General features: G+C 42.7%; 2 protein-coding genes across 17 annotated transcripts; one reads left to right on the top strand and one right to left on the bottom strand.

The window, feature by feature from the left end:
- Positions 1–1653: 1653 nt before the first annotated feature.
- LOC120735965 (specifically androgen-regulated gene protein) lies at positions 1654–13714 on the bottom strand. Of its 5 annotated transcripts, XM_040035833.1 has the most exons (5): positions 10469–10603; positions 8278–8391; positions 4552–4822; positions 3994–4407; positions 1654–3777 (listed from the first exon to the last, which is right to left on the bottom strand). In XM_040035833.1, the coding sequence occupies exons 2-5, from the start codon at positions 8341–8343 to the stop codon at positions 2939–2941; spliced, it is 1590 nt and encodes a 529-aa protein (XP_039891767.1). In that variant the 5' UTR covers positions 8344–8391; positions 10469–10603; the 3' UTR covers positions 1654–2938. The 5 variants fall into 5 exon arrangements, with proteins under 5 accessions (XP_039891767.1, XP_039891765.1, XP_039891764.1 ...); XM_040035831.1 differs by lacking the exon at positions 10469–10603 and adding an exon at positions 13452–13714 and having other exon boundaries at positions 1654–4407; XM_040035830.1 differs by lacking the exon at positions 10469–10603 and adding an exon at positions 12601–13287 and having other exon boundaries at positions 1654–4407.
- Positions 12536–26764, top strand: LOC120735967 (RAB3A interacting protein (rabin3)). Of its 12 annotated transcripts, none has more exons than XM_040035843.1 (15): positions 12536–12643; positions 18786–18906; positions 19010–19051; positions 19691–19807; positions 20119–20285; positions 20362–20527; positions 21350–21445; positions 22109–22186; positions 22261–22476; positions 22570–22698; positions 23249–23361; positions 23474–23497; positions 23797–23896; positions 24595–24664; positions 24744–26764. In XM_040035843.1, exons 4-15 carry the CDS (start codon positions 19718–19720, stop codon positions 24824–24826), a joined length of 1332 nt encoding a protein of 443 aa, XP_039891777.1. In that variant the 5' UTR covers positions 12536–12643; positions 18786–18906; positions 19010–19051; positions 19691–19717; the 3' UTR covers positions 24827–26764. The 12 variants fall into 12 exon arrangements, with proteins under 12 accessions (XP_039891777.1, XP_039891778.1, XP_039891768.1 ...); XM_040035837.1 differs by lacking the exons at positions 12536–12643; positions 19010–19051 and adding exons at positions 15155–15198; positions 15327–15629; XM_040035839.1 differs by lacking the exons at positions 12536–12643; positions 19010–19051 and adding exons at positions 15245–15459; positions 15550–15629.
- The last annotated feature ends 352 nt before the right edge of the window (positions 26765–27116 follow it).

Here is a 27116-nt window from a genome sequence, read left to right as displayed (position 1 = left end):
TCACAACTGGGATTCAGTCTGATTCTGTTTCCAGAGTGGAGATGGAAATGTGATGTTTGGAGGCAGACAGGAATAAGTATGACTATTTGGCTGAACCAGGGCCAACAGACAACCTGGTGATGGCGTTTCCAGTGAGCAGACTGTTTTCTTTCTCACAGTTTTCACATTAAATTAAACAACTGGATCTTTAAATTTGTCAGATTTCTTCTGACCTGTGCTGTAGGCGGACAGCAAGCAGGGAGAATCAAGAGGGAAGTATTCATCTTAAAGGCTTAGTTACTTTTTTCAGTTACACAAGTGTCCATTTTTTAAAAAGTCTGATCATCTGTTTCTTCGGTGCTTCCAGCGGTCCGGTGTTTGCAGAGGGAACAAACACCGGTTGTTTAGGCTTGTTTTCCTATGTGACGCCGTGCCGAGGTCACATCTGGGGCGGGCATAAATGTCGCGTTTGTTAATGTTCATTCAGCTCAACCTGACTGGAGAACGTGCACAATGTGAGCACCAATGTAATAAATCTGTTAAAGTTAAATATGAACACAGTGCCCACAGAGATGGGCGAGCATGCTCATTAAGAGAAACAATGGCAATAAAGGCAGAATATCAGTCATCCTGGGCGCTGCCACTGACGCTGCAGATACCCCCTCCTCTCTCTCTCTCACACACACTCACACACACACACACACACCTCAGGAATGAAAGCCTCTGTGTCAAAAGCTTATGTAAGAGTCCGCAGTCCAGACAGCTTCTTTAGTGTTGCTGCTGTTTAAAACACAAGCAGCCCAGTGTGAAATGTGGAAAATGGGTCAGAAAGTCCTTCCACAATAAAACATGAACAGGGAGGGGCTCGAGGTGCTGCACTGCACTATAAAAAGGAGCAATCCAAAGTTTTTAGATGTAATACATCACCAGCTCTCTGATTGGCTGACCCTCACAATAGAAAGTTTTAAAACTACAGATAGGTGGGGCCTGTGTGTCTGAGATGACCATATTAGGGATATCCATCTCTGTGACATCATAAAAACCTCCAAAACAGCAGGAAATCTACAGAAGAGAGAAAAAAAGATTCACAGTGCTACAATGGTCAGTCCAGAGCTGAACCTGATTAAATGCTGTGGTGTGACCTTCAGAGATGTGCATAAACAAATGTTGCAAACCTCAATGACCTGAAGCAATGCTATAAAGAAGAAAGGGCAAATATTCCTCCACAGCCATGTGAGAGGCTGATAAAGTCATACATACAGTCACACATTTACTTCAAGTTATTGCTGCTAAAGAAGGCTCTGAATCATGGATGCTGCACAGTCCTGCAAATTAACATCTAAGGAAAGAAAACGAGGAGTTAAGCTCATGTTAACAACTTAAAAGCTGGAAAATTGTCAAGATTTCCTGCTCTAGTAGACATGCTGTACCAATACGGCTTCCATGTTGGCTACAAGTGCAAATGAGGCACCTTTGAGTCTTGTTCTATGGTTTCAAAGAGGCTGTGCAGCTTTGATGGGTAAAATCCTAAAAAACAAACAAACAAACAAACAAACAAAAAAAAAAAAAAAACACACTCCTCTCAGCTGACACTACCCAGTCATTAAACAGCTGCTTCTTTTTCCACATTCCCCAGTTAATCAGGACAAAACAGACAAAACATGCAGACAGATGTAAGATTGTTCAGTTTAATGGGTGCAAATATTCGAGCAGATGGACTATGTACAGTTTATAAATGTGGATATTTCAACAATCAGAAAGAACACCAGGCTGTTCAGTTATAGCAGCAACTTTCACATGGCCGCTCAGCTTCCCTTTAACCACACAAGAGGCACTTTTTATCCCTAATCTGTGCAGACGTGACCACTTCACAGGAACATTTCCTCATAAAGTAGCTCCATACTGCAGGTATGCACCATTAGATACTTCAACATGACTGTAGCTGAACTACAGAGAACCGGAGTCTGTAAACATAAGTTTATAAAATATATACTTCAAAAGTTACTGTAGGTAAACTACAGAGGCCGGAGTCTTGATAAACACACACACACACACACACACACACACACACACACACACACACACACACACACACACACACACACACACACACACAGTTAAATAACACATTTTCAAATGTCAGAAACAACATATCGAGGATGTATTTCTAGACTGTGTGGTTTTAGTGCTCGTGTTTTGTCCAATGCTATGTGCACACCCATCCCTAAAGAGCAGTTTTTAAAGTATTCCCTCTGTGTAGTAAAAAAGTAAAAGTCCTGCCCTCAAACCACAGACCACCAGTCTGTGGTTTGGTGTGGGAGGTTTGTTCATTGGAGTAAAAATATCCCCCTGCTCGGCTCATCTTCAAGGAAACAGCGTCTTTTCTTTGTTAGTCCCATACATAAGATCCCTTTTTGCTCTTTAGTGTTGATTATATTAGAAGTTTTTTTAAAAAAAATAAAAGAAAAAGTGCTTTTAACTGGAAAAACAAATACACACTAACATACCACTGACTAGAAAAAATGTCCAAAGTCAGTAAAGAAAACCAGTGAAAACAAGAAAAAAGGCTCCCGTGTAACAGAGGTGATAAAGACTTCACAGTCTGAGAATCCAAGATTTAAACAGAAAAAAAATCCCAGTGAAAATCTATCCAACCTTAAATCCAAAGAGGCTTGAGAGCCTCCCGATTAAACTAATGCTTTTGGTAGAAAGGCTAAAAAATTCTGGACGTTCACAATCGGACTCGTGTCACAAACAAAGCTGAGACAGGAAGCTAAATAAATGTTTTTTTCCAAACTTTTTGGAGAGATTTAAAGCAGTTTAGCTCAGCTGCACTGTCTATCTGTAAATCTGTAAAAGTCTGTCTTTATCCCTCTACTCAATAGAGGGAGCTATAACGAAACAACCTCCACCAGCAGGTAAAAACTGAGGATAAATCCAGAAAACAAACAAGAGTTCATCAAGACTTTTTCAGCAACCCCAGTTTCCTCAGTGCCTCTCTGCGTGATTCATTCATCTCCCCTCGACCAGAAAACTGCACCGTGATGCCTTGGGGACGGAACATCGAGTTGGATCTTCGCCTGTTGTCTGTGGACAAGGACGTCGCAGGTTTCTGGGGAACAATGTGCCGAGGAGGTCTCGGGGCCGGTGTTGGGGCTGGAGGTTTGGAACCCCTTGCTGGGTTTTCTGAAGTGCGATATAAGCCGGTGACTGGGTTGAAGTTTCGGCTCTTTCCTCCGTAGCTGTTGTGCTCGGGCTGCAGCAGCTCTGATTTGTAGGGCAAGGTTTGACCCCTGTCCATGTGTGAGCTAAGGATGTCGGGAAGCTCGGTCCTGGAGCCAGATAGGGAACCGGGGGTCATGACTTTGCTCTTTCCCCCGTAGGTGTTGGGATCACTGGGGTTGGAGAGTGCAGAAGCGTGGGTTCTGGGTTCATGGCTTGTTGTTGAGGGTGCAGGTTCACTCTTGGAGCCAACAGAAGGGTGGACCACGATGGATTTTCCTCCGTAGCTGTTAAGTGCCAACGAGGTCACCTCCGATGGCTGCTGGGGGATGGACACTTTGTTTTCCACAGGAGGTGGATAGGAGCTGCTCTGTGCAACAGCTGGAGGCGACAGGCTTGGTTGGGGGTTTCTGTCGTCATTGCTCCTAGAGGAAGATGTCCTCCGAACCTCAGGTTTCCTGTCAGCGTGAATCAGGCTCTGAGGTGGGGTAGTGACATGGGCTTCGGGCAATTTGGGCCCAGTCTCAGTTGTTGTTGGATGATGAGCCTCCAGTGGTGTGGGACTGCTGCCTGCACCTGTAAGAGGAACCAGCGGGGTAATGTTAGGGGTGATTTGGAGTGGCATACCCCCAGACATAGCTCGATTTCTGGTTAGGCCTAGCTTAGACAGGGCCTCCATTCTAGATTTGTCTGGTGTGGGGTCACTGAAGGAAATGCTGCGAGTAGGAAGATTTCGAGGCTTCTTCCCTACAATGTGTAGAGAATCATCCTGCAGCAGAGGTTGATTCATACCTAGGTTTGCCAGCATATGCGCCTGTCTCTCCTGGATGCTCACATTAGGTGGTGGCTGGTTTTGACGGTCCTTGCTGCCAACAATCATGTTGATGTTGTCAGGGTAGTGGGTAGGCTTGGCAGATGTAGGAGGACCCTGCTTCACTGGATGATCTGTGCTTGGCTTTTCATCCACGCTGAGGTGGTGGAGTGAAGGAAGGAAGTTAGCTGTTCCTCCGGACTGGTTCTCAGCTATCTTCTTGGCAATCAGCACGGGGGTGGGGACACTGCCTGCCGGGTGGTAGGAGGTGTCCGTCTGCCCGGACATGCCACTCGGGAGGGGAGGGTTGTACTCTGAAGGCAAGCTGTCCATCGGATTGTGCCTTGGCTTTGTCTCAAAGTGGCTTTCAGGGGGTGGCACCATAGTCTGAAAGCCTGGTAGAAACAAATTGAAGAAGTTTCAGTCACCATGATTTAGTAGTTTAGAGATGTAATTTAATAATCTGCTTCATCTACATAAACAATTTTAAATATTGTAACTGACTACCCCGAACACAAACGCCAACTGCTGTACGCTACCTCGATGGTTGGGACTGAAGATCGGGTCTTTAGAGTGCACCGAATCTGCTTCCTTGTAGACCAAGTCAATAATATCGTGATCTTTGGGGTTGGTATCGTAGGGGTTGGCGCTCAAAGCCACAGGTCTAGTGACCTCTTGAGTGGCGTTTTCAAAGGGCCTTGCTCGCACAAGCCTCCAGTCGTCCTCCTCTAAACTCGCCTCCAGCGAATCGATGGTTTTCTCAAAGAACTGGATGCAGTCCTGCTCCTCCTGACTCAGGTCTTGATCATCCTGTAAAGAGATATAAAACATTTCTGCTATGTCTTCTTTGTTCCTTAACATTTTTGCCTCAAAGGTTAAAGAGTCAGGTTACTGTGAATCATTGTAGCACACACAGAGAGAGGTTTCTCCACTATTGACAAAGGGAGGGGAAGATTCGAAGATTGCCGCTTAAGAGGGAGGCACTCTGGGTTTCTGATTTAAACACTTTAAACACCATTTTTCTTGTTCTTGTTTGTTTTAGTGTGCAAAAATATTTGTGTACTTCCTGTATGTGAAAGTACATACAAAGTATGAACAAAGATTTTGACATTTTGAAACATTTTTAAATAGAACAAGCGAGTATTTGCTGAATCATCCTTTTTTATTCTTCATGATTCAGTGATAAATGTTATTGGTTCACCGTCACCTGACCTGTGCTTCTGTAAAAATGTATCTGCACCTCATGTTCTTGCAAGCAGCTACACATAGATAAATGCAGGTAATTGTGTTGGCCACGTGCATGAGCTACGCCGTAGCCTTTACATAGATTCACTGCAGATCTATTTATGAAGTGTTACTCTAATAATGACGATAATTTACTAACTGGATTTCAGGATTTTTTTTAATATTACCTCAAACTAGTGACTGAGCTAGTAAAGCTATCAGGATATCATTTTACTGAGGTCAAAGGGCAAGAGAGCTGAGAGTCATTTTCCCACTGACTGCTATAACACTGGAACATTTGTACTGCCAGAGAAGTCGCCCCCTGCTGACCAATGAAAAGAATACATTGGCTGATTTTTTTTTTTTCCAGCAGTCATCTTGGCTTCATGGCAGAAATTGAGGAGGCGGGATTGCCAGACACCACCTGTCATTTTGTTAGTGCACTGTCTCCAAACCAAACATTACAGGTCTCACTACCATGTGTTAAACCTTCCTGTTCACTCTCGCTAATAATTCTGTCACACTTGTCTTCACCAATCCACTCGGCCTGCACTCTCTTCTTCACCTCTCCTGTGCACTGTCCGTTGCTGCGGATGGTTGACCCTCGGGTATTTAAATTTATCCACCTTGTTCTTTCTGCCTGCCGCTCATGCACACACACATATTCAGTATTGCTTTTATTCCTCTTCTCTGCAGAAAATACCTCCACTTTGTTTAGTTTGGCACTAGCAGCTCTTTTTCCATTTACGGTAAGTTCAAATCTAGGCATGTGTTCAGTTTTGAAGATATCAAAGTTGAATGTGTCTCTAAAAATACAATTTAAAAAAAAAAAAAAAAAAAAAAAAAAAAAAAAAAGGGCCTTAAAGCTGAGTTCTTTCCTGCAGCCAGCAGGCTGACTTTCATATGTGCTCTGCTCTAGTTTCCAAGAATCAGAAGAGTCAGAAAGGTGGATTATCCAAATATGCTCCCAGGTGTGCAACAATGGCAAAAAGGCTTGACTTGAGGGTTTCACAGAATTTCTCAAACCTGCCTGTGACCTCACAGTCGCTACATCTGCCCATTTTCCTGTTTATGACTGAAACATGCTGGAAAAAAAAAAAAAAAAAAAGACTGATTGTTGTTCTTAATGCAAAACAAGACAAAAAGGCCTGCTGTGGTGCTGCTTATGTCTCCTCATCACTGAGCTCCACATATATGGGTGCGAACGTTCCACGTATGACTCTCACACAGTAGGCATGTGTAGAGGGAACACAGACTTGTTTGTTCCTCCAGACTTCTTTTTCCACCCTGTTTCTGGCTCAGCTGGCCCTCCCTCTCTCTCCTGCTGGACGGCTCCCTCACCTCTTCACCTCCACATACTCAGAACCACCACAGCAGGGTATCCAGTGACAGCACTCAGTGGCCGCTGATTTTGCTGAGGTCTTTCTGTGGTCCTGATAGGATCGAGGCCACCTATTTAAACCAAACCACATGGCTTTAGGGGATCCCCTGACACAATCTGTAATGGACTTAAAAATAAATAGAGTTGGCCACGAAGAAGAAAAAAGCCTTGTTATGTGAACAAAGTGGTTCGTTATCATTTTAAATTACAGCTGGCCGGGGCAACTCTATGAAAGAGTCTAAACTCTATTTTCTTTCAAAGTTCTTCAATAAAACTGATTTTTGCGCGTGTCACCTGTGACTTTCGCTGGTTCAAATGTTCAGTGTTTCTACAAACTTGACTTCGCAAAGAAAACTCAAACACAAAAAAATCTGAATTGAGACATCTTAATTACTGAACTGGGATTCATGACCCAGGACTTACACGTGAGTACCACTGCTCTGAAAAGTGGACAGCAGGACTTTTACACCTTATTTGTTCTCTGTGAAGGTAATGACCTTCAGGCTGCAGTTGAAATGTCAATATGGTGTTGCTGCTGAAATGAAAAGTGCCACGACCAGATTACCGAGACACCTGCAAAGACAAAGACACCTGCAGCAACACCCTCGTGAAACTAATCAGAGACAAACATGCAGATCTGCCAGTTTCAGCTGCCATGAAAGTCGTCCATTGTAGTGAAGCAGCTCAGGACCTAAAAAACTGCAGCTTAACCGGTTCGGCTGTGTCATGTGCTGATAATGAATCTCATCCCTGAGGCATGTGAAGGGATTAAGTTGTTAGGCAGGTGTAGTTTCCTAGCTTCTGAGATGACTGGCTGCGTTGTGTAAACATGGCGTCGAGGCCTTATCCGGCGTGAAAATGCAGCTTGAACAATCGGGTGTTCACCTGATACTCAGAGTCTGTTTGCTGTGGTTAATAGGACAAAAAGAACAGGACTGCTCTTTTCTCTGCCATGATGTGACCCGCTATTGACCACACAAGGGAATACTCGTGCAGGAGCCAATTAGCAGCTTTTTCTAAAGGCTGGTGGTCTTTTGTAGTTGAAAAATAGCTCCAAAATGACTGTTTTACCAACAGGAAGACTGATATTGCTGATTCCCTAAGAGAACGTTAGACATCTACATCTGTCCCTGTGTAGAGATAACAGCCAAGATCAGAGTGACCTCCAGTTTTATTTCAATTCAACTTGGCTGCAAAGCTATGCTCCTTTTGTTCCTCTGTTAGTTGTTCAGAAGCAAAATACTAAAAAAAAAACCCCAAAAAAACCCCCAGAGAGTAAGACCTCTTCTGGTCGAGCAGGTTACCCTTATGCTGAAGGCTGGCACAGGGGACTATTGCCCCATGGACACAACTGAACTACTCAATGGACCGATTCTTCTTTAAGATAGAAAAACTGTTGTTTCATGTCACCAGGTTTTAGTGGATTTGACAGATTAAAAACTCTAATGGGACCCCCCCCTCCCCTCCCTGACTTCTCTTGTGGTAACAAAGTTATTACAATTGCTTTAATTTAAAAAAAAAAAAAAAAAAAAAAATCCCAAATCTGTTTAGTTTCAGCCTGTTTCCTGTGTGGGTTTGCTCATAAGAATGTGTGCTAAATTACAGAGAAGCAACAAAAACCTCAGCTGTGAGTAAACCAGAGTGGTTTTTGAGTACTCACGCCTGGTCTGGAGCTCCCGTTGACCTTGTAGTAGAGGTGAGATTTTTCCTGCAGATGGAAGTCCATGTCTGGTTCTGCTCTGTAGAATCATCTAATCTGCATCTGAACGAGAGTCTGCAGACACAGAGGAGAGCATGTCAGCTCAGGCTTTAGACTTCACTGAAGGCTCAGTGTCAAGTTGTTTTTTTTGCTCCTGGCTCCATGTGATATCAGGAGTATGAGCTGCAGCCAATCAGAATGAAGTTGGCTTAAAGGGGAGGAGCTAAAACAGCTGCTCTAGAATGAAAGAGTATTGATAGTACAGTTGGCTTGACATAGATACATCTCAAGGGTTGTGCTTTTTTTGGGGGTGGGGGGGGGGGGGGGGTTGTGAAATATTGGACATGTTTACATATTTTGGCCTCAAACCAAGAAAGGAGGTTTTAAAATTACTCGCAACTTCTTAGGTGCTACTGCTGCTGTATAATCAATAAAAATATCTTTCAGCCACCTGGTTTTGTTATTACATGCAAGATTTCTACATCAAGTTTGTAGTAGATTTACATTTGGCCCAATAAAAAAGCAATAAAATGTAAGATTTAAAGACTGCGAGACAAAACTATATTAAGATGAATAAAGTATGCTTGCATTTGTAAATTTATTTGTAAAGCCCTCAGTTTACAGGTTACAGATTTTTTAAATAGTTGGCAGCAGTTGCAGAAAGCAGCAGTTTTCTTGTTGTAAGGTCATAAAGAGCTGGATTAATCTTCAACAGCATTAAAAACCTGTCGGATAAATGTACAGTGTTTCCCTCAGGAACGTAACGGAGCACAAGGGCAAATTTAGTCCACAGCACCTGATGGACCAGTTAACCGAGAGCAGGAAGCTGCAGAACAGGATCGCAGAGCCGAAACCAACGAGCTTCTCGTCCGACACATTCCTGCTTGATGCCGCGCTCATGACAAGAACAAAGAGAAATGCTGCTTGATGAGTTTGAAAAGACAGAAATGAGGAAGTGGCCGGAGGGCCAAGAAAAATCTAAGTATAGATGAGGCGGTCACAAGTGAATGAATCTGGGTCTGAAACCAGCCCGGGTTCACATGGGTCCTCAGTCACAGCTCAGCAGGGCATTAGGTTTAGTACAAGCACAACACTTTGTTACCTGTCACACAGCTAAACCGGATCTGCAGGTGTGGAGATCAATTATGAACCAATTTATCTCCAAGTTGTGTAAAGAAAACCCCCAAATCAACATAACTCAGATTGAAAGTGTTCAATCTTGAAGCACAGGCTCATTCTGAATATCATTGTTGGGTTAACTGCCAAAAACCTTAGATAAAAAATTAAAAACTGAACACTGCAATGGTACTTCTGTTTAAGTCTTGACTACTTGAACCCAGACTGTTCTCTTTCCACCACTGTTAAGCTATTATTGTTATTTTATAAAGACTTCTACTTTCTTCTTCTTCTTCTTTTTTTTTTGATTAGATAAAATATGTATCCTTCTAATCTAGAATAATTTCACAGTCACAGTTAGGGAGCAGCTGGGTTGCTCTGGCTCAGGACTTGTAGGTGTTAAATGCTGAGTCAATGATGAAACACAGAGGAGTGTTACTGCACAGTTATGAATGAAACCAAGCCCAGGCAGTTACGCGCACTCATTCCTCTGTTATCAATATTAATATTTCTCCTGAGTCCATTATTTTTAAGCATCTTTATATTTTCTTTGGTTTATTTACATTTCTCCATGATTATTGATAAATTGATGTAAATGACTCTATTTTTAATGTTTTTTTACACTGACATGCTGTAAATGATCTTTACTTTCAACATTTGAAATACAGCACATTTTTAATTACTCATGAACTTAACTTTTCCTTTAAAGGATAACGAATAATACATACTTTTATGCACACATCCCTGCTCATGGAAATGATTATTAACAGTGAATCCTTTCAGTTTTCACGAGATCGTCACAAACTGATAAATCCGGCTTTACATGTGTCTCTCATTCTTATAGGAAAGTCTGTCCATATATTCTGAGGTGTTTTCAGTGTATTGCATTTTAACCTTAAACATCTATCAGACCATTACTAAAAAATAAATTTGCCTTAGAAAACGTTCTTTTCCATTTTACACTTGGACAAAAAACAAAACAAAAAAACCCAAAAACAAAACAAAATGCGGTGAAATGCAGGAAAGTGAAACTTACCCATAAAATCCTCGCACTAATCATCCTGAAGTTCAAACCAGAAACTGGACAGATGACTTTCCTCCTTCACAGAGAAGGCAGCAACATCAGCCTCTAATCTGGCTGGAAACGATAGTCCGAGCTCCGTGTGCGTAATGACACCATTCGGCTCGTTACGCATTACTTAAAAACACGGGGGAAACTCCACCCCCAGAAGGGTGTGTGTGTGGTTTATTCAGGTGTGTGACACAGTGGAAATATATTACACACACACACACCTCAGAGTATCATAGGGATGGGTTCAGAAGCAGTAGGACATGTGAGCTTTGTTTCGTTTCGTTTCGTTTAGGTTTGTTTTGACATGTAACTGAACGCATCACATTCCTGTTATTCTTTTGGGACAATAGAAGAACAATAGAAACAGTTTACATCAAATATAGATCAGCCAGCTCCCTGAATCTGCATCTTTATATATCTATATCATATCTCCATATTACACAGTTACAGAGTGACATATTAACTGACTCCTCCGGAGAATGTGTCGCCGTTCTACACTAAAGAATCCAAATTGTGTGTAAAATACTTAAATTTAGCTCCACAGTCATAAAACGTAATATGACGTCACCGACGGGACTCGCTGTGCTGCTCACTGAGTAACTGTAACTTGCAGATTACTCAGGTTTTGAGTACCCTGATTTCCCCCCCAACTTTATATAGACTGGCTGACAACAACACAGAAAGGAGCACTAAGAAAATAAACGGGAAAAAAAAATCAACTCAAACACAAAATGCCAGAGCTTTAAAATCGTTCTAACACACTCAATTATACAAGTATAATGTTTAAAAAGGTGAGGATTTTTAATTCTTATTGTCCATTATTGAGTAAATATTTTGCATTATATACAAAAGTAAACGGAGAACTTGAATTTATGAACCACTGTTTCCTATCGGTTCCACAAAAAGAACAATTTAAATTGATATCACCTTCAAGTCTCTGATGGTAGTGGTTAGTTGGATAGAACCTATGAAGCATTTTAAAAGAAACGTCCTTTATTGGTCATAAAGAGTTTTTGTGATAAAAGCCAGACTTTGTGCCACCAGTTATTTTCCACAAAGCTGGACCAGTATGTTTGAGAAGAGGGCGAACATGTGCAGTCTCGAGGAAACAGGATCTAATAGAGAACAGCTCCAGAGACCCGAGGAAGCATTCTTCGCGTCTCCGTGTGCTGGAAGTGCGCACGCACAACAAAACATAGCGTGTCTTTAAACTTGGAAAAATGGGGCTTGTTTGCCCCCTGGTGGCTTTTAATTCTTCTCCACTGTTTATCACTGTTCACATGTTCACTTCACTGTTTATCTTCATCCTCACACACAGCCTCTCAGACTGGAATGAATTGAACATTTAAAGATTAAAACCACTGGAGACCTTAATCTCAAGGAATATACCACCTATTTGTTCATTTTACAAATTTAATCGCATACTCAGGGACCATCAGGAAATACTATTCCCATTCCCAGCTACAAATTATTATTATTATTAGTAGTAGTACGTTCGATTTTGTTTATTACAACTTAAACTTAATAAACTTGGATTTTTGTCTCTGAATATTATCTCGCTCATACTACATTTTTAAATTAATTAAAATAATAATTACTGTGTGTGTTTATTTTATTTAATTATTCATGTGTTTTCACAACTTTAACATCGTAAATTGAACAACAATTTAACTATCGTAAAGCATTATTCCCCTCACTGAGCTATATTTTTATTTTATGATACATTTCATATATTGTGCCTTTAGTTGCATAAATCTGAATTTTTATTCTCTCAGAATATTATCTCTCTGTCCAAGCACAATATTTTATTTATTTAATTATTATTATAATAATTATTTTTATTTTACAACTTTTAGTTCATAAGTCCAGACTTTTTGAGCTACATATTAATTTGAATGCATTTTTCTTAGTCTTTATTTGTTTCCTCTTTCACGAGCTCTCTCTTACTTTTCTTTTTTTACAATTAAATTAAATGTAATGTAATTTTATTTGTTCATGGGCCTAATGCCGAGTAATGAATTCCTGCTCTCTGCACGGACTGCTCTGTGACGAACTGCTTGGTGGCTCTGTGGTTTCCCAGCGGACCGTGAACGTACCTCCCGTCAGTTGGAGCTCCGCTCTGCGTCAACAGCCGCTCCGGTGAGTGTCTCTCCGTTTGTTTGTCTGTTTTTCGGGCTGTTTCGGCACGTTACCGTGAGGCAGACTGACCGACTGGGCTGCTATGCACGCGAGGGTCCGGTGAGTCCACCTTTAAGGCCTCGTTACGGTTTTTATTTTAGTCCGTGAGTCGCTGAGTTAAGCGAACTTGCTCAGCACCGCTAGCTTACGTGCTATATACAAAAAGCATCGATGCGCCCATTATCGGACAGCGTTTCTCTTCTCCCTCAGCATCACTCCGTCACTCACTCAGTTTTCTGAGTTTTAAAGCGAATTCGCAGTTTCATAAATCCGTGCATTCATCTGTTTTATGTAATTAATGAAATTAGCCAGCCCTGGCCAGGCTTAGAGCAGTGGCCGATAATGGAAGCAGGGTTTCCCTCTGCAAGCGATTCCCTGATGTTTACTGAATGAGAAAGACGGATGTGTTTGGGTTTTTGTTTTTTTAGTAGTTCTCTTCTTGTCATGTGCTTTATTTCCATGTTTTTAACACACCTGTGCCCACACTCACCCTCTTACTAATGTCAAGTAATTGGCCAGCTAACGTTAGCTGCTCAGCTAATCCTTAGCCCGATGTAGCAGCGAAACCCGAAGCTCCGCGCAAAGACGCCGCTGTCATGCATCTTTCAGACGGCGTCAGGTGACAGCCCTTAGCTCTCTAACTTAAGCCACCGCAGGTGCTCACGTATTAATGCATTAGCATGATAGGTAACATCACGTAACGTGCTATCCGCGGCTAATCCAGTGTTAGTTGTCCACAAGACACCACCTGAGAGCAGGAGTACCTTACCTGGAATAGTGACCTCCAGCGTACAGGTGACACTGTAAGCGGGGTGCAGGGAGAGCTGGAGGTCGGGTAAATGAGCAGAGACGCTGTTGCAGGTGTAAACTCAGGTGACATTTGTGCACATGCTGCACAAATATCACTGAGCTTGGTATCAGGTTTCTCTGAAGTACTACAGTGTGTCAGGACCACTGAAGATAAGAAGAGGAAACCCCAGGGCTCAGAAAAAATAAAAACCTGGCAGATTAATGAGAAAAAAACAGTACAAATAAAGAAGAAAACACCTGCCACATGTATGGCAAGAGATGAGGAAAATTATCAGGAAAAGCTGGCAAATTTTAAAAGAAAAAATGGTACATCTAGGAGGAAATTTTATGAGAATAAACTGGCAAATTTCCAAGTGAAAAAAATTGCAATTTTGTGGGCAAAATAGGAAAATTTACGAGACAAACTGGCCAAAAAAACCCCAAATAAGTATATCTGCAATAAAAAAAAAAAAAATCTATGAAGAAAAGCTGCCAAATTCACACAGAGAAAGTGAAATGATTTTTTTTTTTTTTTTTTTTTTTTAAATCTAAATTTGCCACTTAAATAAATTTATAAGCGAAACCCTGCAAATCCACTACAAAAAAGTTCAATTTTTGGAAAAAAAAATCACATTTCCAATTTTAGGAAAAAAAGAAAAGCTGGAAATGATTTATTTTTAAATTGCCAAATAATTAAAAAAAAAAAAATGTAGTAAAATTTGTGAATAATTACCAGTAAATGAATGCAAACTGACCTCCCTTTGCACTTTATATATCGAGGGGTAAGTATAAGAAATCTCCAGGCTTAATCCTATTATTGAACAGACCCCAAAAGGATTTTAACGTCTGGCTTGTTCTGCTCTGTCTTTAAATCCTGATAATTCAGTTGATACATCTGATTATGGGAACAACCATTACCTGTACACATCTGGAAGTACACAGAAGTTTCTGTCAGGCCTGGTTGTCGTATGTTTGGTGAAGCAGGTATTCCTCCAATGACTGTCTGTGTCACACTCTTATTTTTTGGAGATGTATTAAAGGATGGCGTTCACCTGCTCTTCTCTGTGTTAAATGATAAATGCTGGTCAGTGCCACAGAGCCCCGACACCTTTATTTTGACCCATTTGTCACCATAAACCGTTGATGGTGAGCTTTTCATTGTTGTGGTCAGTCGAGCTGTTTGGGCTTCGTGTAAACGCTGCCTGCTGAGACACAGGATGAGCCTTCATCGGCCGGCCCGAGTAACCAGATCCTTGGGCGACGTGTCGGGTTACCACGCCAAGCTCTCTAGGACTGGTCTCTATGGCGACAGGCAGGCAGGGAAGAGGAGTCAGGTTGTTTTTAATGAAGGTGGGGTTTCACCTGTGTGTGTTGATGTCCATCACCATGTGTCATACATCCTGGATGAGTTTTTGCTGATGTGTTTTTCTAGCGGCACACTGTCAGACGTGAGCTGTCTTTCTTTCTTTTATATTAATATTTTATGGGATAAATAATTAAACCAAAATACCTTAAATGATCTAAAATCAGCATCTTTCACAGTATTTGATTGTTTTAACTCTCTTTGTTGGTCGGAAGTTGTGATTGGTTTGTGGAATTTGGCTCTTTAACCTCAGACAGATATATCATAATCTGACATTACTTGCTGATTTCTGTGCCCCTAGTTTGAAACCACAAACCTCCTCAACAAACCACACAAGAGGAAACAGGAGATTCATTCATATCAGGTATCATCAGCAGTTTTTTGTAGTCTGATGTCTGATTGGCCTTGAATGCAACATTAATGCCTGCTGTCAGCTGCATTCCAGCATAAGTGAAACTCGGACCAAACAATGACACAACTCAACGTTAACAGAGTCCGAGACACGGCATTACAGCTGAGGATCATTTCCCAGCATGCCTCACTGCGGCGGGAACAAAACCCCTAATCAGGCCTAATGACGGGCGCAGAAGAAGAGATGACACGATGATACTGACGGAGAAACAAAGTACTCACTCAACATGCTCTTAAAATACAGCGAGGGAGTGACAGCAGCTTTATTTGTCCTTAAGTCTCTCTTTGTGTTTACATTCATCAGAGGAGGACACACCCACTGAACACACACACACACCAGGTGGAGCAGGTGTGACCGGTGTGCTGTTCAGCCACTCTGCTGAGGTATGCAAAGCAAAGGAGAGAGACAAAGAAGTAATTAATTACTTTGAGAGCACATCATGATGATGCTGGTTAATGATATAGTAACTCGGGTATGAAGTTTCAGAGGGAACTTCTTGCCTGCCTGCTGAACTTTGACTCCAGCCTTCATGAGTAGGGATGGGTATCGTTTAGGTTTTATCCGATACCAGTACCAAACCGGTACTTTTGAAACGGTGCCGGTGCTTAAACGGTGCTGGAACCGGTGCTTAAAGAATGAAGAACACAAACTTTGTCCAAAAACCTCTTATGTTTAGCTGTTTTTTTTTGTAAAAAGGTAACAATGTTAGCCTTTTCTGCAGCTATGGGGCATATATGGTATCACTCTTGGCTGGAAGCAGTGCTTAATCAATGGAAAAAAACACCAATTTTGTCTAAGTGTTTAGCCGTTTCCCACTTTTTCTTTGGTCATTTCAGCCTTTTTGGCCAGGGTGAAGGCAGTATCTGCCATCAAACAAGAAGACAGCCGCATGTAACTACGACGATGTTTGCTAGTTCACCTTACATGCATTAATGTAATAATGTGGTTAGCCTACTCAACGTAAATTACACACGAACAACATTAAGCTACTCACGCAGAGAAGAACGGCTGTTGCTGTCATCATCATCCGTCATCATTTCTGCTAGACTGGCAGGGCTAGGGGCCAGGACTCTCGTCTTCGGGTTCTTGGGGGATGTTGCTAACTCCGGGTCCGATAACAGGCACCACACCCGCAGTAGATGTGCTCGGTGTGAGGTCTCGCAGCAAGCTATCAAATACGGTGCATTTCTCGGCTTTTAACAAAATGCCATACGTTGCCAGGTGTTTCATCAGATTCGAGGTGTTGCCTCCTTTGCACAGTATCACCTTAAAGCACTTGTTGTCGGCTGCTGAGTTTGCATCTTTTGCTGTGAAGTACAGCCAGACTTGACCGCTTCGCCTTGGGCATTTTTAATCTGTAGCTCTGCTCTAAAAGAACGTACGTACCTGGGTCCGTCTACTACGCTTGCAAAGGTAAAATGATTGGCTAGAATCCAAAGTGTATGACATCTCAGGAAAAAAAAGCACCAAAATAAAGCACCGAAATGTGCGCTGCTTTTCGGTCTGGTTACTACAGTTTATGTCAGCACCGGTTCTGACATACCCATACAGTTCTGATACTGGTACCCATCCCTATTCATGAGCTGCACATTAACTTTGGGCAGTTTGTGGAGGAAATGCAGTCATAACTCCACATTACTGGAAGGTAAGGGAGCTGCATGGGTTAAACTTGCAAGAGGCCCACCTCGTGCCCGCTCCCTACTTGAAAATGCCAAGTTCAGGTGGACTTTGTATCATAGTGCTGGCAGATGAAAGACGAACTAATGTCTAACCGGAAGATGTTTGAAATACAGTGCTGTTTTTCTTTGGTGGTGGTGTTTTGGCTTGTTGAGCTTGGTGTGTGAAGTCTTGTTGGTCCTTGCTACCATTTCTAGCTCAGAGATTTAAAGATTAGCAAGCTTTAAAATATGAGTTTCCTGTTTGGACTTCTCTTCTTAGACCAATGTGTTGGTGCCAAAAACTGCAGTTCCTCTAACGGCCACTTGAGGTTGCCTGCAGATAGCCTCCAAGGTTAACATGTCCTGTTTATCGCAGTGAAGCAGCAGTGCTACTGCCATCAGACCAGGCTCAGAGGGACGAGGTGCAGGATTGACACATACAGTCAAGTAATTGTAATGCTTCCTGATGAGGAAGACTAAAATTTCACTCACCAAAATGCAGGACGCTTCATTACTAGCCAGATAATCCAGTTTGAAAAGTGCCAACAGCACAAACAATCCAGAGGTCGAGTTCAGGGACTGTCAGTTAGACAGCCTTCAGCCTGTGGTAGCACATTTGTACCACCTGCTTTAACATCGGAGTCTATGGGAACTGACTCAGCATTGGAGGCGGCCTCAAGTGGATGTCAGAGGAACTGCAGTTTTTACTCCTAAGCCTGAAGGCTGATGGTGTCCTGTCATAACCCAGGCGGGCAGCGATGACTCAAGATTGGTGTAGGTGCGTCTACTAGAAATCTTAGGCGAGCTGAAACTCATGGACATTGACCTCAAGGTCAGAGATCAAGTTTACTGAAAATCTTGTGAACACACATTGCTGTATTTAAATAGACGTTTGAGGAATAACAGTCCGTGACGTGGGGTCATGTGTCTGGTCATGACAGTGCAGGGACTGAGAGAGCAGTCAGACATTAAGGATGAGTAAATTATGTTTGCTTCACAGGTGTACTTCAGCCTAATGTCTCCCTGGCAGCCATCAGTATTTTTGGCAGTTTGGCTTTATTTTCTACCAGTGCAGTGAGCTTGGTGTTTTTATTGGTGTGAAACCTGCAACTAATGCTCAGTGGAGAAAGGGAAATGGTTTTAAAAAAGCTTCAGTTTAAATTAAAAGGTGTTGTTGTGAGTTATTGCGTGGATACGTCTCAATTAGGAATGGAAAAACTGGCTTTGAAATCCAAGAGTGTCCCACTGAGCTCCTGTGCTGTCATGCTGAAACCATGAGCGATGTCTGTACACTGTGTTCAGACCTGGAGTTTAATGAAAACTGTGCAGGAATCAATAAAACGACGATTATAATGTTTCTTAAGAAACTGAAAAACACACAAACCCTCCTTGAAATCAGCAGTTCAGCAGCCTGACAGGTGAAGTCTGGGGCAAAGACATCTCCTGTTTCCGCCTGTGAGATTAATTACTGTTGAAATTTCCGCCCACTCAGCTCGGCTCTCATTTAAGGTTTGGAGTCCGGACAGTAAAACGGTAAATGCAGGGATCGCCTCATTCTCTCTAAATGTTACGAGTCAGCATCCATAAACCAGCTAATGTTAGCTCACCTGGAGCTGCTGCTGGCTCAGGCAGGTCTTGGACTGCAAAAAGTGCCTGAGCTCTTGCTACCTCCAGTTTTGTTTTCTTTGAGGAGTAGTAGGGGTTCATTTAAGGATTTTAAAAATACCATTAAAAATAAAGGCGTTTAGTGGATATTTAAAAGGCAGAGTGACTTCTAAGCCTGATGATCTTTAGGATCGGTTACCAAGTCAAATATTTTAAACTCACTCACAGCAGAAAGTAAAACTAACCTGTCTCTGTGCCTCTTTCCCTGTTTTTCAGGTACAGGACAGTCTTTTCCTGTTGGCGTGTGCTGAGTCACTCCTTCACCTGAGTTTTACTGACTGCCTGTCCTTGGGCCTCCACTGAACCTCCAGATTTCTCCATCCACAGCTGCACCATGGTACAGTGAACAGAAAACAATTTGAGATCTCAGACACTTTCACCGAGCTTGTTAGCCTGTTTAGAAAAACCCAAATAATTTTTTTATTTTATTATTTCTTCAGGTCATCAAACAGCCGTTAATAAGGTCCAGGGCTGTTTCTGCTGTGAGCACCATGCAGATTTTGTTTCCTCATTAATCTGCTGAAAAGGCTTCTCTGTGCTCACCTTAAGTTTAACACCTCTGAATTTAACACCTGAACTCCCCTGCAAGAGTTTGACAGTTTCAGGGTTTCACATGAAAAATAATCACAAGATTAAAACACACTGATGTTTTCTTTAATTCTGAGGTGGTGATTTGAATTATGCATGTCGCAGTACTCTGTATGTCCAGCTAGGGCAGCAAACAGAGTGCCAGACTGTTACACTTTTTTTTTCTTTTTTTTTGCGGGTAGATGGTATTTTATTTTGTGGGGGTGTAGTCGTGAACCTGTTTGCAGGAGCGCATACAGAATCAGCTGAATTTCAGACCACCACTGCCTCTTACAAGCTTCGCATAAACTGGACATAAAGGATCCATTTGAAAGACTTTTGTATTTGTCTGCGTTAACGAGAAACTTTTTAATTGCAAACTTGCAGCGAGTAGAGCGCTGACGGCTGCTAATTCACCAACAAACATCTTTTGAAGCCTGTTTTTTGGGTCCCCCCCGCTGTTAGTCACCAATTCTCCATCTGCAGTCTACTGAAGCGAGACTGCTGCAGCTTTCACACGACTCACGGCTCTGTGTGTGTGTGTGTCTGTTCAGAGTGTATGATGTCTGAGAGCAGTTGCTATGGCCTGCAGCAGCGGTCAGAACAATGCAGAGACTCTGGAGGGGTTCCACGAAGTGAATCTGGCCTCGCCCACCACACCTGACCTTCAGGTAAGGTTGGAGCTAGCCAGCCGTTCCCGTTAGCTCCCTGCATGCTTCACGTTTCAGGAGGTCCACTCTCGTAGTTCATCGCTTGAATTTGGGGTATAAAAATGTTTTTGTCTTTAGAAATCTGCGCAGCCTCCAAGTCTTCTCTTGTGCATGATTTAAAAAAAACAAACAAAAAACAACCCTTCGCTGTCGAGGATTTTTTTGTGTCCTGTGTGAAAAAGTTCATTGTGTGTTTGTGCGTGAAGATGAAATATCATAAACTCACTGTTCTGGAATTTGTGTCACCCTGACTGCTTGTGTTTGCCCTGCAGAACCAATCGGATCAGCGCCCGGCCATCCGTCACACCACCCCGCCCACTTCTCTATATCGCACCCACTCTCTGGGAGCGCCTCCTCCGGGCCTCCCCACCTCACTACGAGCAGATCAGCTGCCCACTCAGCCGGTGTACTCGGCACCGCGGCACAGCCACAATGGAAGGTAACAAAAACACAGACGCCTGCACCCAATCAATGAGCCGTAATCCGTAACTCACCCGTGCTGTTTCCCCGCACAGCGTGCCGGGCCTGGAGGCAGAGTTGGCCGAGTTCATGTCCGGAGAGGATGGGGAGGAGTGTGGTGCTCTGAGCGACAGCCTGTCACGGCTGCGCAGCCCGTCGGTGATGGAGGTCCGAGAGAAAGGATATGAGAGGCTGAAGGAGGAGCTCGCCAAGGCTCAGAGGGTAGGGTGCGCTCACTTAGGGTTATGTCTTCATCACGCAGAAGACATCACAACGTCAGCTTCCCCCAGACTAATCTGACCTGAAAGTGACCTAATCATGACTTTAACTCAAGTTCTCGTGTTTAAGCTTTGAAGGAACCGTTCACCCCAAACTCAGGGATGCTTTTGTCAGGAGAGACAAAAGAAATAAGATCAAGAGCAGAGACATGAGAGAGGACAGAAAAAAGATGAAAGAAATAATTTAAAGATGGGCAATCTTCAGAAATTATGAAACCGGAATTCAAAAAATAAATACAATAAAATCCACAGACGTCTGCTTTGGCACTTTCATTAGGATTTATTTTATTTCTACCAGATCTTAGCCACAGTGCAGGAGGCAGTGCCTGTTTACTGTGACGACAGGATGTAAACAATGATCACGTCTTGCCTCAGCTGAGCTGTAATTTACTGTGTGCTTCTTCAGACTGGAAATAAAAAAAGAAAATAGTTCCTGGAGGAAGGTTTGAGGTTTTTCTGAGTAACTGAGGGACGTTACTGCCACGCAACAAGACGAATGTTACTGCGTTCCTTTATGTTTGTGTGTGTGTGTGTATTTGTGTGTGTGTATTCACTACATCTCACCACAGCGTTCATTACTTTAGAGCGATATCGTGTAATTTTCAGAGTTTTATTTAAAAGCATGTTTTAAATGATTTTTTTGTGTTAGACATGTTTCACTTATTTTAATTTCTTCATCTCTTTGTTCGTTTGTCGACATGCTTTCATTTCCACATGTTCATTTGGTTGTCTTTCTATTGTGTTGCTGTGCGTGTGTGTGTGGAAGGAGCTGCTGTTGAAGGATGAGGAGTGTGAGAGGTTGTCTAAAGTCAGAGATCAGCTTGGCCAGGAGCTGGAGGAGCTCACCGCCAGTCTCTTCCAGGTCGGTCCACCTACCCTACGTCTGTGTCCTCTCCTTCCTGTTTCCTTTCCTCCTCTTCCTCCTGAGGCACCGGACAGAAAGAATATGAGTGATTGACACAGGCAGTGTGAAAGAGGTGTGACGGGTTTAACAAAGCTTTTAGGTGAACTCTAAACATTTAGTTTTGCCACCCATCAGGCATCGCAAGTTTCCTCTAAATATGGGCAGATAATTGAATTTGATGAGAATAAAGTTAAATTATCATTTTTGTTCAGTCTAGCTTTTGTGTTGTATTATGTTAAAAATGAAGTGCAGCCTTTTTGCCTAACAACAGATAGCCCTGCTGAAAAGCTCAAACTCGACCACAGATCGAGGCACAATGCTAAAAACCTAAGAATGTTTCCACGAGTGTCTCCTGTGACATGTGAGGTCCAGAGCCGATGTGTCTGTGCTGAATGAATCTGTCCGGCGAGCCCTGAAAACGTGCTGCTCCAACTCCTCTTCCTCCGTGCTCTCGTTCACTCTTGGCTTTCTCTTGCAGGAGGTGTTGGGACTCTGTGCTTGTGCGTGTCTGTAAATGCAGATTACCTTTATGTTCCTGTTCTGTGTTTTTGAGTTTATTTATGATATTTCAGTTGCACCGAGCTCGTTTAGCTGCTGATTCACCGTCTGTGTGTTTTCCAGGAGGCTCACAAAATGGTGAGAGAAGCAAACGTCAAACAGGCAAATGCTGAAAAACAGCTGAAAGAAGCTCTGGGCAAGGTGAGACCTCACCACTCCACATCAGACCAGACTGTTTACCAGCTTACTCTGAGGATTTCTGTTTCTTTCTTCAGATCGACGTCCTCCAGGCAGAGGTTCAGGCTCTGAAGACTCTCGTGCTCTCCTCCCCGACCTCCCCGGTGGGTGAGCTTCCCTCTGTGGGAACAGGAGGAGGCGTGAAGACTCCCTTCAGGAAGGGCCACAGCAGGAACAAGAGCACCTCCTCCGCCATGCTGGGGACGCAGCCCGACCCGTCGGCCACGCAGCCCATTGTACGCGAGTGTCGGGAGGTAAGAGGTGCAGCAGGAGGAGGAGTGCTCACGCTCCCAGAGCTTTTTCTTTAACAGCCGATGATGAGACTGCACGTAGTTTCTGACTTGCAGGTGGACGGTCAGCTGTTCAGCGAGTTCAAGGCATGGAAGGAGGAGCCGACGTTCGACCGAAGCTGCAGCTTTCTGGAGAGAATTTACCGTGAGGACATCTACCCCTGCTTGACCTTCAACAAGAGCGAGGTACATGACGACCTCCCGAACTCTTAAAAGCGCTTTATTAGGAGTAGAAAGACATGCAAACATGCACCCATCTGAGATTTCAGCACTGATATTATCATTTCAGTTTTTTTTGTTGTGAAGATCAAAATGTTTAGAAGGTTTAAAACTTGTGATCTGATCTCACAAACTCAGTCACTGTTTAGCTCAGATGATTAAAAGATGTTAGGTTTCTGTAGACAAAGCTGCAAAAAGTTCGTTAAAGGTGCGTGCATCTGCCTTCTGGGGACACTGTCGCCTCACAGTAAGAAGATTTGAGCGTGAGTGGGTGGCGACCTGGCAAGGCGTGCCCCGTGCTCGCCCTCTGCCAGCTGGAAAAGGCTTCACCCGGTTTGTCTCGGTATGCGTTTGATTTGATTGTTTAAAAAAGTGCAGTTGACAAATGTGCAGGGTTTAGAAAATCCCAGGGAAAAGCCGGGGCCGCTCTGAGTCCCCTGGAGACGCATGTTGACATGAATCAGAAAGATTCTGATACCTCCTGCGTTCGTTAACGCCCTCCTCTCCTCTCCCCCAGCTGGGTTCGGCCATTTTGGAGGCCGTGGAGCAGAACACACTGAGTGTGGAACCGGTCGGCTTCCAGCCGCTGCCTGTGGTCAAAGCATCGGCGGTGGAGTGTGGAGGACCAAAGTGAGCACGTGCACACACTTGAACTCAAACACACGCACACACTTTCTCCCCTGCATTGAGCTTTCACTCCTTCATCATCATCACATCTCCATCTTCCGATTTCCTCCTCTAGTGGGCGCAGGTCTGAGCTCGTCACGTAAGTCTGACTCTCTCCCCCATTAGCTTTTTCCCCTTCTTTAGCCTCTCCTCAGTTGCTCCCCACCTCCATCCGGCTCTTCCAAACCCTCCTGCTAACTTATTCCCTCCTTCTACACTTCTGTTCAGGATGTCAAAGCCATCCTGTCGTCCTCTTCTCCTCCTTCGCTGCCTCAAGCCGTGTTAGTTTTGCTCCTGTGTAGTTTCTGCTTTGTAGGAGTCTTTTTGTTTCTTCCTGTTAAAATAACAGCTAACTGATGTTTTTTTGTTTGTTTGTTTTTGTTTATGTCCATCTGGTAGAAAATGTGCCCTGAGTGGTCAGACCAAAACCTGCAAGCACAGAATCAAGTTTGGAGATTCGTCCAGCTATTACTACGTGTCTCCCTACTGTAGATACAGAGTGAGTGTAACACCCAGCCATCCACTCACACCTGAAAGCTTTACCTCCCCTTTATGTCCAGTCCATCTTTCCTGAGGCAGAACATTTTCTAAATTACTCCAAAGCTCAGTGAGCATTAAAACAATCCTGCCAGCTTCTTCCACCATCGCTGTAAAAGTAAGAAAGCAACTCTGGAGGTGATTCAGTGCATGTTACTGCACTTCTGCATGAGCAGTCCCTCTGCATGAGGATAAGAATGAAGAGCTTTCAGAATGACTAATTAAAGCAGCCATGCCTCTAACTTTAAGTCTTACACTTGTTATGAAGGATGAAACTATCCACAGAGACACAAACTGTTTTCTCTAAATGTGTTTATTTATTCTTCAAAGTTTTAAATTGGAGCCTCAAGTGAATGTCACAGGAGCTGTAGTTAGAAACCTCCCTCCATGATTTTTATTTTTTTTTAAGAGTGTTTTCTTTTTAATGTAAATGAGAAATTAGAACATAAATCTGAATACTTTAAATCGTCCAAATGAACAGAAACCTAAGTTTTAGCAAAATCACTAAGCTTATAGTTCGGCATGTAATCCTGTCCTCACATTAAACATAAGGAATAAATACGTTAAGTCCATAACTCTTTGCAGAGTAGCTTTGCATGACTTCACCTGAAGCTCAGAAACTGTTGACTGGTGTTTTCAGCAGTGTCCTCTCTCCTTCAGATCACAGCGGTGTGCAACTTCTTCACCTATATCCGCTACATCCACCAAGGGCTGGTCAAACAGCAGGACGGTAAGAAACGCGCCAGTGGATTCTTGTGGTGGCTCGATATCAGTGTGATTAAACTCCCTGCCTCCCTCTGTGTTTGCAGCAGAACAGATGTTCTGGGAGGTGATGCAGCTCCGCAGGGAAATGTCCCTCGCCAAGCTTGGCTACTACAAAGACCAGCTGTGACCGGGGCCGTCCTCCACTCACAGCAGAGTCTGAGCTGAAGCCCCGCCCCGCCCTGGCTCTTGCCCCTCCCCCTTATTTTGTGTGAGTGTTTTTTGTGTGAGAGAGCAAAACTGTTTTCAATCATCACAAAAAAAGACTGAAGACTGTGATTTTGGTGCCGGTGGTCATTACTGATCTGGACTTCTTTGGGTTCTGAAACATGCAACACTCCAGTGTGTCAGAAAACTGACATGTTTCTAAAAAAATAACACTACAGACTGTTTGGTCATCAGTTACATGTGATCTCTGGAGAGATGCATGTGGGTTTTGAAGCCTCAAAGCGAGAGAAATATCAAAAATAGGTGTTAGAAATATGAGAAAATATCTGATAAAAGTCATATTTCAAGGGTGAAGTTGAATCTTAGAATAAAGTCATTGTTTTAAGAGGAAGAACGTTGTAAACAGAATCACAGAAACTGAGGAAAAATAACCCCTTTTGTTTCCTGTTGTGGAGACGTCTGTGGCACCTAAAGTGGACGTTCGAGGAACTGCAGGTCGTGCTGTGCTTCCAGGTTCGCTTCAGGTTCGCTTCAGGTTCCTGCTAGTTAACGGGACACATCTTCCTTTTTATTTAGGATGATTTTTCAAAATAAACCGCCAATCATAACAGAAACCGTCATTTATGTGTGGTGGCTTTCAAAGCAGACTTCACTTTCACCTTAAATACTACATGAAAATATTATTTCAGCAGTAAAGCTTTAGTAAAACTGCAGCTGTTTAAAATGTAAACAATTTAGAATATTTGGGTATATATATTTATGATAAAACTCATCGCAGGGAACAAGTGACAGCTGATGTGACAACGTCTCAGCTGAAGAATTCAGAATTACAATTCTTCATTTTTACAACCTAAATTTTGAATTTTTTTTCTGTAAATGTTGAATTTAAAATAAATTCATGACTTATTCTTAGTTATAATCCTTTAAATGATGTATTTACGTTCCTGCAATTTCAGCTTTACTTAGTCAAATTAAAATGAACAATTTTTTCAACCTCCAAATTTTGACAATGTAATAATTAATGTTAAATTAACATGAATTTGAGTATTTTTACTTATTCTTGTCAATCTTTCATTATTCATATATCAAAAATTACAGAGTTTTTTTTCCTCATGTGAAACACTAAGTTGACTCACTCTTAGCACTTTGATTTTTCTCCATTGAAATTCTGCTCTCAGAATGTTTTTTATTTCATTTTATTTTCAAACAACTTAAAACTGTTTTCCAGACTTTACATCAAATTATTGAGCTCTTGAATCATCAAATTTTGGGGCTTCTTGGGGTTTTTTGGGTCTGAAAAGTCTGAGAAATGTCAAATTTTGAGTTAAAATAATTATAGCTTTGCTACAATACACTTTCCTCCACTGTTGGCGAGTCTATCATATATTTTCAGAGGGGGAAAAAAGGTCAAGTTGTTATTGTTTAGTAAACTTTGAATAAGCTTGTATTTTGAGTTAATTTAGAGGTCTCGATGATGGCAGAGTGGGATACAGTGTTTTTGTTTTTTTACTTACAGAAAAAAGCTGCAGAAATAATCGAACATGTATCTGCAGGAGGAAGGACTTGATGTCGGCTCTTTGAGTTTGAGGGTTTTTGTTTTGTTGCTGGACATTAACATATCCTGCTGTGAAACAGGGCGCTCTGCAGCGAGCTCCGTGTGACCAATCAGGACTCGTGTAGATAATAAGCTGTGTGTGTGTGTGTGTGTGTGTGTGTGTGTGTGTGTGTGTGTGTGCGCGCGTGCATGCGCACCTGCTGTTCTGTAAACTTTATATATATATTAATTTAATCCTGACGTCTCTCTCTCTCGCCTGTTCATAGTCAATGTCACTTTCCCGGTTTGGTTTAGTGCCTTCTCTCTCAGACACTGAAATAAAAACAGTAATACCTCTGAAAATGATCCGTGGACTCCTCCACATTTTCTCTTCTTCGACTGAACTTTTACACGGCTGCATATTAACGACCGACCTTGCCTCCTCAGACGTACCCTCATGTCTCCGCCCACCGCGGATCCTCAACCTGAACTTTTGAGAGCAGTTTAACCTTAATGCTGCATCTTCCCTCTGCTGCTGTGTTCATATTCATCTAATCACAGCTCTGCAGACACCATCACCAACCTTCCACCCTGCTGCTAGTTTTCTTTGTTTACATCAAAATTACACCAGTTTCATTTCCTGATTTTATTTTATTTTTTTCACTAAATGGCAGAAACGTCATCTCATCTAAAACAAATCAGTCAAATCCAGACTGAG

Source organism: Simochromis diagramma, unplaced genomic scaffold (genome assembly GCF_900408965.1).
Source record: "Simochromis diagramma unplaced genomic scaffold, fSimDia1.1 OVJJ01000816.1, whole genome shotgun sequence".
NCBI classification, from domain to species: Eukaryota; Metazoa; Chordata; class Actinopteri; order Cichliformes; family Cichlidae; genus Simochromis; species Simochromis diagramma.
This window is presented reverse-complemented; position numbering and strand designations above follow the sequence as displayed.